This window comes from Narcine bancroftii, chromosome 2 (genome assembly GCF_036971445.1).
Source record: "Narcine bancroftii isolate sNarBan1 chromosome 2, sNarBan1.hap1, whole genome shotgun sequence".
NCBI lineage: Eukaryota > Metazoa > Chordata > Chondrichthyes > Torpediniformes > Narcinidae > Narcine > Narcine bancroftii.
Genome location: NC_091470.1, coordinates 201861211 through 201877136, shown reverse-complemented (window position 1 = coordinate 201877136; position 15926 = coordinate 201861211). Strand labels below are relative to the sequence as shown.

The following is a 15926-nucleotide window of genomic DNA, read 5'->3' as shown; positions in this document are numbered from 1 at the left end:
AGTCTATTGCATTATCTGCAATGGGTCCAATGTTGCTGAAAGGTGCACCTTGATGAGTTCCATCACCAGCTGCTCAAAACACTTGATCATGGAACATCAGTGGCACTGGGCAGCAGTCATTTCTCCCACATAACAAATGAGTGAGTTGGAGGAGTCACGTGATGGAGTAGTGGCCGGTCGGGAAACTCCAGCCCTCTCTGGAAAAGTTAAAAAAAAACACAGAAAACACAAAGGCACAAACACAAAAATTAAAATAAAGTGAAAGTAAAGGTGGGAAGAAAATGGCAGCGAAGAAAGAAAAGTCGAAAGCAACGGGAAGAAGAGAAGAAGAAAAGACATCGGAAGAAGAAGGTGAAGGCCTTACCTGTCCGAGGAGGCCCGCTGTGGAGAGAGAAGCCCGCTCCCTAACGTCAGTCGAAGTCCCGATCTCGGGACTACAAAAATGGCTCGCGGAGCCAAGCAAAAGTGCGCAACCGCGCATGCGCAAGACAAAAAAAACACTGACGGGAGGGGGGACCAGCTGAGGAGTCGATCTCCACAGCTGAGAATGACAGCCACAGCACAGCAGCAAGAAGAGAACATAGCAAACAACGAGAACAAGAAAGAAGAGAGTAAAAAGAAATCAAGGAAACAACAGATGACCAACCCAGAGGAAGAAGAAGAAGAACACAGAGAAATGGAAGAAGAAGGGAAAGGCAAGACAATGGATATATTTTTTTTAAAGAATATATGGAATCAGTAAAAGAATGGCAATCACAAGAATTTAATGAAATAAAAAGAAGAATTAAAAGTACAGAAGAAAAAATGAATAGATTAGAGATGGTCATGTCAGATATAGGAAAAAGAATGGACAAGGTGGAAGAACGAGAAACAGCCGCAGAAATGGAAGTAGAGGACTTAAAAGAGAAATTAGAAGAATCTAATAAAAAAAGTTAAAGAGACACAAGAGCTGTTAGCTCAGAAGATAGATATAATGGAAAATTATAACAGAAGAAATAATATAAAGATAGTGGGCCTTAAGGAAGATGAAGAAGGCAAGAATATGAGAGAATTTATAAAAGATTGGATCCCCAGGGTCCTAGGAAGACCAAAATTGCAGGAAGAAATGGAAATAGAAAGGGCACATAGAACATTAGCCCCTAAACCACAGCCACAACAAAAACCAAGATCCATTTTAGTAAAGTTCCTAAGATGTACAACGAGAGAAAATATATTGGAGAAAGCAATGAAGAAAATAAGGGAAGACAAAAAGCCACTGGAATACAAAGGTCAAAAAAAATTTTTCTATCCAGACATGTTTTGAACTCCTGAAGAAGAGAAAGGAGTTTAATACAGCAAAAGCGATCCTATGGAAAAAAGGATATAAATTTATGTTAAAGTACCCAGCGGTACTTAAAATAGTTATTCCAGGGCAGCAAAACAGACTATTCTCGGATCCGGAGGAAGCACGAAAATTTGCAGAACAACTACAAGACAGACAGAGAGATGAAGACATGTAACGAGAGCAAAAATGACCACGAACTATATGTATGTGTGTATATGGGTATCAACCTTCACTTCAAGCCAAAGCCCAGGAACAATAAAGCCCCCAGAAAGAGGTTCAATGTTGGAAAACTGCAGTCAGACAGCCAGCTCCCCACCATGACTACCAGCCCCCCCACATCTCCATCGGGCACACAAAACTCAAAACGGTCAACCAGTTTACCTATCTCGGCTGCACCATTTCATCAGATGCAAGGATCGACAATGAGATAGACAACAGACTCGCCAAGGCAAATAGCGCCTTTGGAAGACTACACAAAAGAGTCTGGAAAAACAACCAACTGAAAAACCTCACAAAGATAAGCGTATACAGAGCCGTTGTCATACCCACACTCCTGTTCGGCTCCGAATCATGGGTCCTCTACCGGCACCACCTACGGCTCCTAGAACGCTTCCACCAGCGTTGTCTCCGCTCCATCCTCAACATCCATTGGAGCGCTCACACCCCTAACGTCGAGGTACTCGAGATGGCAGAGGTCGACAGCATCGAGTCCACGCTGCTGAAGATCCAGCTGCGCTGGATGGGTCACGTCTCCAGAATGGAGGACCATCGCCTTCCCAAGATCGTATTATATGGCGAGCTCTCCACTGGCCACCGTGACAGAGGTGCACCAAAGAAAAGGTACAAGGACTGCCTAAAGAAATCTCTTGGTGCCTGCCACATTGACCACCGCCAGTGGGCTGATAACGCCTCAAACCGTGCATCTTGGCGCCTCACAGTTTGGCGGGCAGCAGCCTCCTTTGAAGAAGACCGCAGAGCCCACCTCACTGACAAAAGGCAAAGGAGGAAAAACCCAACACCCAACCCCAACCAACCAATTTTCCCTTGCAACCGCTGCAATCGTGTCTGCCTGTCCCGCATCGGACTGGTCAGCCACAAACGAGCCTGCAGCTGACGTGGACTTTTTACCCCCTCCATAAATCTTCGTCCGCGAAGCCAAGCCAAAGAAGAAAAAATATGGGTATATATATATATTATACAAATGAGTAAGTTGTTGTAAATTGTAATTGGGTGAGTGGAAGAATCAAGGTGGGGGGGATTAGGTAGGATAGAATTAATTGGAACATGGAGAGATTATAAAATGGAATTGCTGTATATAGTGGTTGGCATTGGAGCCGTGCCTGTTTCCATGCTGTATGACTAACCTGCCACAATCCCCAAATTTTGGCAGCCTGCAGGTTAATACTGCCCAATATCTTCAATTAAACATGGGATTCTCTTGAAGGTGAAGTTGACCTTTCAGTGAATTAGCAGTTACGTTAGCTTCTTCAAAAAAAAATGCAAACAAAATTCTGGCCCGATGAACGCCCACACCTTGGGTGGGGGTGTTCAACAGCAAGCCGTCATGCTTGCAATTGCAGCTCGTTACGGGGTGGATCTAGCTGTGGGCAGAGATTTCACAAAAAATTCCACGTGTTGAAATGGCATGAAATCATCCAGAAATGTAGCTGAAAAAATGTTTTCTGCAATGAATTTGACACTGGAAGCAAATTCTTTGGCCTACATTTTGCAGGCTTTTAATTATCTGTTCACCAGTTGTAACAAAAAAAAACTTTCATATCCTTGATCTCTTTTCAAAAAAATAGAGGCATTTAGTAATCCATAATTTAATCTGGCATTTTCCTTTCTGGGAAAAAAAAGCCTGTCTTTATGTGACTTCAATAGTCTTGTTTTCTGTTTCCATTGATTTCAGGAACACATAATCTTGGCGAAGGAACCAAATCATTCCCTGTGAAAATCTCAAGTTTTAACCTTTTAAATTCCCATATATCCAATAACCCAATGTGCTGAAGACAGGTTTACTCATCTGATCTATTGATCTTTCTGAAAGTGCAATGCCAGATCTTGTTTCTGGCCCCAATAACATTCAATGGACCCTATTTTGCACCTATGGATATTTTTCTCGATTGCAGCAACTAGATTCCTCACCAGAAAATACTTTGAAACTCCCTCGTCCACTCATCCACTCATTCCTTTCTAATAATCATCCCCTCAGTACCTGCCCCTGTGACCACAGGAAATGCTACATTTGCGCCCACACCTCCTCCTTCACCACCATTGGGGGCCCCAAACAGTCCTTCCAAGTGAAGCAACGTTTCACTTGTGAGATTTTTTTTTGCACTAATTTTGCCTCACCTGCAGGAAAATGAATCTCAGGGTTGTATGTGATAATCATGTATGTACTCTGACAGTAAATCTGAAATTTGAAGTCTGGTACTCTCCTCTTTATTGGAGAGACTGGACACAGACTGGGAGATTGTTTTATCGAGCATCCTAGCTCTGACCACAGAAATTACGGGGACCTCCCAGTGGACATTCATTTCAATTCTATACCCCATTACCACACTGATATATCCGTCTATGACATTATACACTTGCAAACTGAGGCTGCCACAAAATGAAGGAACAACACTTCATATTCTGTCAGGGCACCCTCTAACCAGATGTCATTAACATCAACTTATCCAGTTTCTCCACTGTCTCCATCTCTTTTCTCTATCCTTCTGTCTCCTTTTCTACAGCTCCCCACCCTGCTTCCCTTTCCATGCAGAGAGCTGCCCTTTCCACCTATCACTTCTCAGCTTTTTTCTCTTTGGCCCTCCCACACATAGCCACCCATATCCATCTGTTAGCCTGTGCTCATGCCTTGCCCCTTTCTCTTCCCCACACCTTTTTATTCAGGCGTTTGCCTGGCTTTTGCTCATACCTCGATGAAGGTCTCACGTTGGCTTCCTTTCAACGCTGCGCAATGTGCTGCGCATCCTGCTGCACAACCTGCTGAGAGTACATATATGACAACACATACAACCTTGAGATTCTTTTTCCTGCAGGTGTGGCAGAATTTACCACTCATTGGGTAGTGCAAAAATAACTGTATAGAGTGTAACATGTAAAGAAACAAAGAATTGTAAATAGATAATGAATGTAAAAAAACTGACTGTGCAATACAGAGAGGACAAAAAGAGAATCAATAAAGTGCGCAAGTAAGAGTCCTTAAATGAGTCCCTGATTGAGTTTGTCATTGAAGAGTCTGATGATGGAGGGGGAGCAGCTGTTTCTGAACCTGCGGGTGCACGTCTTGTGACACCTAGAGCTCTTTCCTGATGGCAGCTGGGTGGTGAGGGTCTTTGATGATTGCTCCTGCCCGTCGACGGCAGCATTCCCTGTAGATCTACTCAATCCTTTTGGAGGGCTTTATTCTCAGGGGTATTGGTGTTTTCATACCAAACCATGATGCAGCTGGTAGAAATTTGCCATGGTTTCTGGTGCCATGCCAAACCTCCTGAGGAAGTAGAAGTGCAGATGTGCTTCCTTCACAATGCGGTTGGTGAGTTGGAGCTGAACCCCAGTAAAAAAAATCCCCTGCATTATTGCTTCTAAACAATTCTCATTGAAATTAGTATATCTTCAATTGCATGTGTTCACCATTGTAAGAACCTTTATGAATTTTGTTGAAATCCAGGATGAAGAAGAAGAGATCAAGCAAGAAATTAATATGTTGAAGAAATACTCGCACCATAGAAACATAGCCACATACTATGGTGCTTTCGTCAAGAAGAGTCCTCCAGGTCACGATGACCAACTTTGGGTGAGAATTACAATTCATAGTTACTGCATTTGTGGCCCCAATTCTTGTTAAACCCTTGTAGCCTTACAACACCGTTATAATGCCAATGTTAGTGCACCAGTGACTCGGGTTCAAATCTGACACTGTCTGTGTGGAGTTTCTGTGTTCTCCCCATTTCTGCATGTGTTTCCTCCAGGTGCCCCGGTTTCTTCCCACCCTTCAAAACATACCGGGGTCGTAGGTTAATTGGGGTATTGGGTGCCACAGACTTGTAGGCCAGAAGGGCCTCTTTATGCATGTTTATGAAGGTGTATCTAATTTTTTTTTTAAATCAAAATTAATTCATAGTAAATCTTAAGGGAAAAAAAAAATGTCTGACCAGATCGACTAGACAAGGCTGTCCTTTGTCACCAGCTCTTTTTGCATTAGTTATTGAACCTTTGGCTCAGATGATTAGGCAAGATAGTAATATAAAAGGTATTAGGGTGAAGTCTGATGAATTTAAAATTAATTTGTTTGCAGATGATGTTTTGATATATTTAACAGGACCTCAGAATTCTTTGAGGTGTTCGCATGATAGATTGGAACAGTATGGTGAGATATCAGGGTATAAAATTAAATGGGAAAAGAGTGAAATGGACTATTCTTCTTGTAGGTATATTGTGAACTTCAAATGGTTGAATCAGATTAACTATTTAGGTATTAAGGTAGATTGCAATTATAGTCAGTTAAATGAATTAAATTATTTGCCATTATTGTATAAAATTAAACATGATTTGAATCGATGGAAAGATTTACCGATTACATTAATAGGAAGAGTTAATTGTATTAAAATGAATATTTTCCTTCTGATTCAGTATTTATTTCAATCTGTTCCTTGTAAGATTCCATAAAAATTTTGTAAGGATTTAAATGCTTTGGTGAGGAAATTTTTATGGAAGTATAAAATTGTAAGGGTATCTTTACAAAAGTTAACTTCGAAATATGAATTAGGAATTATGATTATCAAAATTATGATGATGCAGCACAACTGAAATTTATTACTAGGATGTTTGAAATAGATAAATCTTTGATATGGGCTATTAATGAATTATCTCAAATTGGTGAGAAGAGGATGGATCGATTTATTTATAGATGGAATCCTAAGTTATTGAGTAGTTATAATTTACCTGTTTTGAAATACTTAATGGATTAATGGAGAAAAAAATCAAGTTATAGGTAAAACCCCTTTGTATCAGAATAAGTTTTTCCCCTTTACACTTAATAATCATAACTTTTGAAGTTATGGGATCAAAAGGGTATTAAATTGGTGCAAGATTGTTATGAAGCAGGATATTTTATTTCTTTTCAAAGAATGAAAGAGAAATATGATATATATATAATTTGGGACATACTTTACAGTTACCTAGACGGTCTAAGTGAAATTTTACTTACTGAGAATGGTAAGAAGGAATTTATAACTGAGATGTACCCTTTCTTCTTCTTTGGCTTGGCTTTGCGGACGAAGATTTATGGAGGGGTAAATGTCCACGTCAGCTGCAGGCTCGTTTGTGGCTGACAAGTCCGATGCGGGACAGGCAGACACGGTTGCAGCGGTTGCAGGGGAAAATTTGTTGGTTGGGGTTGGGTGTTGGGTTTTTCCTCCTTTGCCTTTTGTCAGTGAGGTGGGCTCTGCGGTCTTCTTCAAAGGAGGTTGCTGCCCGCCGAACTGTGAGGCGCCAAGATGCACGGTTTGAGGCGATATCAGCCCACTGGCGGTGGTCAATGTGGCAGGCACCAAGAGATTTCTTTAGGCAGTCCTTGTACCTCTTCTTTGGTGCACCTCTGACACGATGGCCAGTGGAAAGCTCGCCATAGAACACGATCTTGGGAAGGCGATGGTCCTCCATTCTGGAGACGTGACCTACCCAGCGCAGTTGGATCTTCAGCAGCGTGGATTCGATGCTGTCGGCCTCTGCCATCTTGAGTACTTTGATGTTGGTGATGAAGTCGCTCCAATGAATGTTGAGGATGGAACGGAGACAACGCTGGTGGAAGCGTTCTAGGAGCCGTAGGTGATGCCGGTAGAGGACCCATGATTCGGAGCCGAACAGGAGTGTGGGTATGACAACGGCTCTGTATACGCTAATCTTTGTGAGGTTTTTCAGTTGGTTGTTTTTCCAGACTCTTTTGTGTAGTCTTCCAAAGGCGCTGTTTGCCTTGGCGAGTCTGTTGTCTATCTCGTTGTCGATCCTTGCATCCGATGAAATGGTGCAGCCGAGATAGGTAAACTGGTTGACCATTTTGAGTTTTGTGTGCCCGATGGAGATGTGGGGGGGCTGGTAGTCATGGTGGGGAGCTGGCTGATGGAGGACCTCAGTTTTCTTCAGGCTGACTTCCAGGCCAAACATTTTGGCAGTTTCCGCAAAACAGGATGTCAAGCACTGAAGAGCTGGCTCTGAATGGGCAACTAAAGCGGTATCGTCTGCAAAGAGTAGTTCACGGACAAGTTGCTCTTGTGTCTTGGTGTGAGCTTGCAGGCGCCTCAGATTGAAGAGACTGCCATCCGTGCGGTACCGGATGTAAACAGCGTCTTCATTGTTGAGGTCTTTCATGGCTTGTTTCAGCATCAAGCTGAAGAAGATTGAAAAGAGGGTTGGTGCGAGAACGCAGCCTTGCTTCATGCCATTGTTAATGGAGAAGGGTTCAGAGAGCTCATTGCTGTATCTGACCCGACCTTGTTGGTTTTCATGCAGTTGGATAACCATGTTGAGGAACTTTGCGGGGCATCCGAGGCGCACTAGTATTTGCCAAAGCCCTTTCCTGCTCACGGTGTCGAAGGCTTTGGTGAGGTCAACAAAGGTGATGTAGAGTCCTTTGTTTTGTTCTCTGCACTTTTCTTGGAGCTGTCTGAGGGCAAAGACCATGTCAGTAGTTCCTCTGCGCGAAAGCCGCACTGTGATTCTGGGAGAACATTCTCGGCGACATTAGGTATTATTCTATTTAGGAGAATCCTAGCGAAGATTTTTCCTGCAATGGAGAGCAGCGTGATTCCCCTGTAGTTTGATCAGTCTGATTTCTCGCCTTTGCTTTTGTACAGGGTGATGATGATGGCATCACGAAGGTCCTGAGGCAGTTTTCCTTGGTCCCAGCAAAGCTTGAAAAACTCATGCAGTTTGGCATGCAGAGTTTTGCCGCCAGCCTCGAGGATGCAATCCGCCTCACGGACTCGTCCCCTGAAACCCTCTGGGATCAGCTGAAGACTACCATACTGCAATCCACTGAAGAGGTACTGGGCTTCTCCACTAGGAAAAACAAGGACTGGTTCGACGAAAACAGCCAGGAAATCCAGGAGCTGCTGGCAAAGAAGCGAGCTGCCCACCAGGCTCACCTTACAAAGCCGTCCTGGCCAGAGAAGAAACAAGCCTTCCATCGCGCATACAGCCATCTTCAGCGCAAACTCCGGGAGATCCAAAATGAGTGGTGGACTAGCCTCGCCAAACGAACCCAGCTCAGCGCGGACATTGGCGACTTCAGGGGTTTTTAAGAGGCTCTAAAGGCTGTGTACGGCCCCTCACCCCAAGTCCAAAGCCTGCTGCGCAGCTCAGACGGTAAAGTCCTCCTCAGCGACAAGATCTCCATCCTCAACCGATGGTCAGAACACTTCCAATCTCTTTTCAGTGCCAACCGCTCAGTCCAAGATTCCACCTTGCTCCAGCTCCCTCAACAGCCCTAAGGCTAGAGCTGGATGAGGTCCTCACCCGGGAAGAGACATATAAGGCAATTGAACAACTGAAAAGTGGCAAAGCAGCAGGTATGGATGGAATCCCCCCAGAGGTCTGGAAGGCTGGCGGCAAAACTCTGCATGCCAAACTGCAAGAGTTTTTCAAGCTTTGTTGGGACCAAGGAAAACTGCCTCAGGATGTACCCTTTATTACAGAATAAAATGCCTAAATTGGATTTACATAAATCTAGATTGAAATGGGAGAAAGATCTAGGTATACTTATTCCTCAGGATGAGTGGATGAATTTAGGTAGGAATAGTATGACTAAAATTGAAAATGTAAGATCGATTAATTCATTATAATTTTATTTTTCAATTATATTTAACTCCGGAAAAATTAAGGAGATATAATTTTATTTCTTCCAATTTATGTTTTCGGTGTCATAAGGATGTAGATTCTTTTTTACATTCTACTTGGTCATGTGAAACAGTAAAACCTTTTTGGAATAGACTTAAAAGAATTTTTAGAAGTTATTCTGAAAGTGAAATTTTCATTAGATCCTTCATTATTTTTGTTGGCTAACATTAAGAGGTTGAGTTTAGATTTCAAATTGCATTTTTGAGATTGGGGTTAGCCGTGGTGAGAAAATGTTTAGCAATTACTTGGAAAAATGAGACTGATTTGAGTATTCGGAGATGGCAGATGGAGTTGAGGTCTTGTATTGCATCGGAGAAGATAACATATAATTTGAGTGATAATTTTTTTAATCATAAAACTTGGAGCCTGTATTTGGATTATATGGGTTTGAATTTTTGAATCCCCCTGTCCGCACAGTAGTGGTGTTTCTCCAAACCATGGGAACTAACTGATGTTATGATTGATCTCCTCTTGTTGGGGGGGGGGAGGGGGGTGGGTTAGGGTGGGGGGATTATGGGCTTTAGTTTGGTACACCCTGAGCTGAGTAAGGTACCTCAACATCATTGAGGTTTGCTATCAATTACAGTCAGTAGGTTGCAGCAGTAATTTGCAAGGTTTTCTTTTTGCCAGAATAATTTTTTATACCTAAAGCTGGTAACAGTCTGCTGAGATTAATTGCAGGTGACACACCAGGCATTCCGTAATCTGCATTCGCAGGCCAAAATGTTGCTGTCATCTGCCCCTCTGTCTGAAAGTCCAGTGGCATGGATCTTGGAGCATCACAGCACAGTACAAGCCCTTTAGCCCCTGATGTTGTGCCAACCTATGTAACCCTACTCTACAACAATCTCATTTTTCCATCCCTCACCACCATAACCTTATATTTGTCTTACATCCAAGTGCCAATCTAGGAGTCTTTTAAATGTCCCTTTTGTACCACCTTCCACCTTCTTGTCACCCATCCTCTGTGTGAAAACTTAGCCCTGATGTCTCCGCTAATCACCTCCCATCACCTTAAACCGTGTCCTCTGGTATTTGCTTCTGTTGCCCTGGGATAAAGGCACTGGCTGTCCACCCATCTCCTAATCGTATATCCTGGTCAGAACTCCCTTTATCTTTTTAGTGCTTTTCCCGTGTTGATGTGCTTTTATTTATGTCATCCTCTGTGTTCTGTTTCTCAGCTGGTCATGGAATTCTGCGGAGCTGGATCTGTCACCGACCTGGTCAAAAATACAAAAGGAAATGCTCTGAAGGAAGAATGGATTGCCTACATCTGTCGAGAAATCCTCCGGGTAGTTGACCATTCTCTGAATCCCTTTTTTTGCTGTTTTTCATCAACCTTCCTTGCAGCGAGCCACCTCTTCAGACAAAAGACGTTTGTGAAAATTTGAAAGTAACACCTGCTCAAGCTGTGTGCCACAAAATCTGAACGATTCACTTCAAGAAACTTGAAATGGGTTGAATGATTGCATGAACTGAATATTGGCGTGGTGCATTTGACCTCTGAGCAGCTTATCCCATAGGACTAGAAGGTATAGGAGCAGAAGCAAGCCATTTGGCCCATTGAGTCTGTTCTGCCATTCCATCGTAAGCTGATCCATTCCCCCACTCAGCCCTACTCCCTTGTCTTCTCCCCATTACCTTTGATACCCTGACTATTCAGATACTTATCCATCTCTATCTTACATACACCCAATGACCTGACCTCCACAGACACCCGTGGTAGCAAATTTAAGAGTCAAATACCTTCTGATAAAATCTAAAATGTGCACTTTATCAGATGTCAATTGTACAAATTGTACAAGAGTACAAATTTAAAACTGTGGAGCACAGCTGCAAATAAAGGAAACAAAAGTGCTTTTGTCCCAAACATTGGAGGGCACTGTATGAATGCCAACATTGCATTCTCCTTCTTCAACCTGGAGGTTAACCTTAAGGGTCTCCTGCTTGAGGACTCCAAAATCCCCTTAGAGCTCCAGATTTTTAATTTAAATTCAGACATATAGCACTGTAGCAGGCCAATTCAGCCTTATGAGTCCAAATTTACACCCCATTAACACACACCCCAGTACAATTTTGAAGGGTTGGAGGAAACCGGAGCTCCCGGGGATAACCCACGCAGACACAGGGAGAACGTACAAACTCCTTACAGACAGCGCAGGATTTGAACCTAGGTCCAGTCCCAGTCACTGGCACTGTAAAGGCGTTGTGCTAACTGCTGTGCCAACCGTGTCACCCAGTTTTCTCCCCGTCCAAATAATAGTCAGCCCTTTTATTCCTTCTTCAATACCCACATCGTATTTTATTTGCCACTTCTTTACCCCTTCTCCTAACCCTCTCCGTTTTCTCCTCAACTACCTGCCCCTCCACCTATCTTTGTATCATCTGCAAACTTAGCCACAAAGCCATTTATTCCACAATCCAAATTATTAACATACAACGTAAAAAGAAGTGGCCCCAACGCTAAACCCTGTAGAACACTGGTGGTAACTGGTACCAAATCCCATCCAATATGGTTTTGACTTTTGATAGTAAACCTGCATTTCACAAAACCAAATGGAACCCGAACACATTCACCTTTCTGCTTCCACCCACTCAGAATAAAATAATTTGAGGCTGATCAAGAATATTGTCCAAGATTTCAAATCGTGCCGAATGGCTTGTACTTCCTTCTTAAAATTGGATGTCACTGCTTCTCCTGTAATGCTTGCCTGACTGTGGTTGTATTTCTGCAACTTTATTCCCAATGATTATTAACAGAAGGGGAAGTGGGGCAAGAGGAATGGTCCTTGTCCATTAAAGTAGCATGCCTGAAGCACGAAAACCCAGCCAGTTAAGTTTCAGTGTATCCAAACATTTAACAATTGAATTTCGTGGCTTGTCACTGCCTTTCACTGACTTAGTTCTTGCTTTTTTGCTACATCAGATTTCAGCTGCAATAATTGCATTTATTTCAAGGCATATCTGCAGCATTAAGAATTTTTTGTGAATGACCCTGTGGGTGCCGATTTGACTGTCAGTGTCGTCAAGTTTTAAAGCCCCAGCTCTTTTTCCAAAATGCAGGAAAGATGAGGGTCAGCAACTGTGCTGGGTGCCAGAATTGTTTGAAATACTATGGCAACATTTTACAGCAGGGGTTCCCAACCTTTTTGTTCCTCTGTACCCCTTGGGCATTTTTATAGGTTCCCGTGTACCCCTAAAAATTAAAGATAAAAAAAACACAACATTGTGCAATCTGACTGCAGATTACACCATGTATTGTATAGTAGTGGTTATTCTCTCAGACCCAATGTACTCCCTGAAAAGTGCAAATGTACCACTGGGGGTACATGTACCCCAGGTTGGGAACCCCTGTTTCACAGTGACTTCTGAGCACCTCCAGGAAATGGGCAGACTCTGGTCAGACATTGCCACGAAAAAGCTATATTTGCTTTTTATTGTAAATTTATGAGACTTCAGAGCAGAAATAAGCCATTCAGCCCATTGAGTCTGCCCCACTATTTAATCATGAGCTGATCCATTTTCCCCACTGCCTGGTCTTCTCCCCATAATCTTTGTTGCCCTGTCTCATCAAGAAATGATCAATCTCTGCCTTAAATTCACCCATTGACCTGAACTCTGCAACTGCCTGTGGCAATAAATTCCACAGATTTACCACCCTCTGCCTGAAGAAATTCCTCCACATCCTTCAGTTGTGCCCTCTTGTTCTAGACTCTCCCACCATGGGAAACAACCTTTCTACATCTACTCTGTCCACACCTTTCAACATTCAAAATGTTCCAATGAGATCCCCTCCCATTCTCCTGAATTTCAAATGCAGGCCAAGATCTGTCAAATGCTCCTCGTATGATAATCCTATCATTCCCGGAATCACCTTTGTGAGCCTCATTTATATATTACACACGTTTCAAAAGGACATGGTTCAGATGAATATAATAAAATTGGAGTTATCTGTGAACCTTGCAGACAAAAAGAAACTGTCGGCTCCTGGTGATTGTCCAATCGGCTCCAATCCTCTGCTGTTGACCCCATAGTTCTTAAAAAGCAAAAGGTTTTATGAGATTCAGTTCTTTTAGGGGGGTGGGGTGGGGTCGCATTCCACCTCAGGGACTCGTTGCCTCTCTCCTGGTTCTCCCCCTCCCCACATCCACAATTACCTTAAATACCCCTCGATTACTGACTCTCCTCCCTGGAGGAAAGTCTCTTCATTCAACCAGAATTTGTGCATTGTCAAAACAAGACCACCTATAAATTGGAGGAGCAGCTCCTTATTTTCCGTCTGGGCACCGTCCAACGGGATGGCATTAATGTCAACTTCTCCGGTTTCGCTAGCCCACTCCCCATTCTACTTCTCTTCCCCTCCAGCTCTCCACCCCCTTCCCTCTCCATTCACAGAGCCATCTCCCCTACCTTTGTTTACCGCTGTGCCCTCCCTCACTTGTCCACCTATTTTCTCCTGCCTGTGGGGCCCCCTGCACCTCCCCTCTTTCTCTCCTCCTCGCCATTTTGTTCGGGCGCCTGCCTACATTTTGCTTGTGCCTTGATGAAGACCTTAAGCCTGAAACGCTGGTTCTGTATCTTTATGTTTGCTGTATAAAGTCCACTGTTTGACCTGCACCATGTTTTTATTTCTCTCTGCTTTATATTTTTACTTTGGAGATTTTACTTATCTCCATTTTACTTTGCAAAACTTCTACTTAGGCACCTAAATCTATGTTCAGTGCTCCAGCTGAAACCTAATCAATGTTTAAACTCTTCTCCAAACTTGCATTCTTCTGCACAAAATCAAAATACTGTGATGCGCTCACCAAAAAAGAAAATGCTGGAATTCTCAAGTCATGCAGCATCTGAAGGGTAAACTCCTGATCTCTTGTTTTTAAAACACGTCCTGTCCATGTCAAAGAATATCTGTGCCTTGCTCCACTCTCCACCCCGAGGTCTCTATTGCTGAGCTGTCCTCCAAACCAGCACGGTTAGCGCAACACTATTACAGCAGCAGCACCTTGCTTCCGATCCGGCACTGCCAGTAAGGAGCGTGTACGTTCTCCCCATGTCTGCCCGGGTTTCCTTCCACCCTTCAAAACGAACAGGGGTTAGAAGTTAATTGGGGCATTTGGACAGCATGGGCTCATGGGCCGAAAGAGCAACCCATACCATATGTCTTTAAAAACAAGAAAGAATCCGGCGCTCTCTGTCGGGCTTTCCCCGGCTACTCCTGTCTCCCCCCACCCTCCTAAACGTACGGGGTTGGTAGGTTAATTGGGCTTCAGTGGCCGGAATGGGTTTCTACTGCGTTGTAAATAAATAAATTTAATATCAGAATTAAGCTATTGTTTTTATTACTTCACAATTTTCCTTTGAATTCACAGTAAAAATGAAGGAGAAGAGCTAAATATGTGTTTGAAATTGTCAGCATTTTGAGTTTTCTTTGTCTTGTCGACAGGGCTTAACACATCTTCACGCGCACAAAGTCATTCACAGGGACATCAAGGGACAGAATGTGCTGTTGACAGAGAATGCTGAAGTGAAACTCGGTAAGGTGCTGCCATTTTTACTGGGCAGAGCCCATTTCTTAGCATATTTTGGACGTGCGTGCCAGTTAGGACACAATGGAAGTAAAGGTTTCTTCAAACATGATGGATAGTTGATTGCCTGAGATGCACTTTGACATCTGCTATAAACCACTCTTCTTTCACCATCCCTCCTTTTTGAAATGGTGCTAATTTTCTTTTTCTTTTTGAGGCATTATTTATTGTCGCTGACTGTAAAATTTCACAGAACTTTGTTCTGCCATATAAATACAAACAATTTGGGTAATGTACCAAAAATATGTTCAATGAAAAGTAGATGAGAATGGAGAGAGATTGGTGATTACCTTTCTATGATTCTGCCTCTCAGTGGAAATGGTTAAACCTCTGGTATCCGGCGCCCATGGGCATTGGTCGATGATGAATAAGTGAATTTTCCAGTTGCTTGAAGTTACGTGTTGCTTGATTGGTGAACTAATGATAACGTGCTCCAATTTAAAACTTCTATGTTTTTTAATTATTTATTTTCTGCAAAAAAAAAAAAAAAAAAAAATTAATTTTGCCAGTTGCTCAAATTGCAGATAACAGCACTGTATTTTGTGCTTTGGAGTGAAGGTGATCTGTGGTCTTCTGCACAAAATCAAAAAACTTAACTTGTGAAATTTGGACAAAACAACTTCCTTGAATGTGTTCACAGTGATTCCAAGAGAAAAAAATGTTTCTTAATTTTGAAGTGACTGTCCCATTAACATGTAATTCTGTACCCTCATTCAAGCCTTTCCAAACAGATGGAACTAGTGCCAGTCACATTGGAAACATTTGAACATCTGCTCTCCTTTTGATGAAAGGTCACCTCTCATTCTTCTAAACTCACTTTGTAAACTGTTTGGTGATTGGGGAAAGCTGCCTTCCCAGGAATGAACTCCAGGAGTCTTTTCTGTTTACACTCCCTCCACTGATCAGAGATACCTCCTGGAAAAAGCCAACCAAAGTATTGTACAGTATTTAATTTAATTTAGACATACAGCACAGTAACAGGCCCATGAGCTCATGCTGTCCAATTAACCTACAACCCCCGGTACATTTTTGTTTGAAGGGTGGGCGGAAACCCACATAGACGCGGAGAGAATGTACAAATCTGAACACCAGTTTCTGGCACTGTGTGC

At 42.9% G+C, this 15926-nt stretch overlaps 1 protein-coding gene across 4 annotated transcripts in view; it reads left to right on the top strand.

Annotated features, from left to right (window-relative positions):
• Positions 1-15926, top strand: part of LOC138755002 (misshapen-like kinase 1) — a 406606-nt gene that overhangs the window by 138152 nt on the left and 252528 nt on the right. For all 4 annotated transcript variants that reach the window (XR_011351978.1, XM_069920129.1, XM_069920126.1 and 1 more), the window contains exons 4-6: positions 5007-5132; positions 10414-10524; positions 14676-14766. Coding sequence is in view for 3 of the 4 variants with exons in the window: in XM_069920129.1 (XP_069776230.1) it covers positions 5007-5132; positions 10414-10524; positions 14676-14766 (328 nt within the window). In the remaining variant the exon portion in view is untranslated. The remainder of the gene's footprint in view (positions 1-5006; positions 5133-10413; positions 10525-14675; positions 14767-15926) is intronic.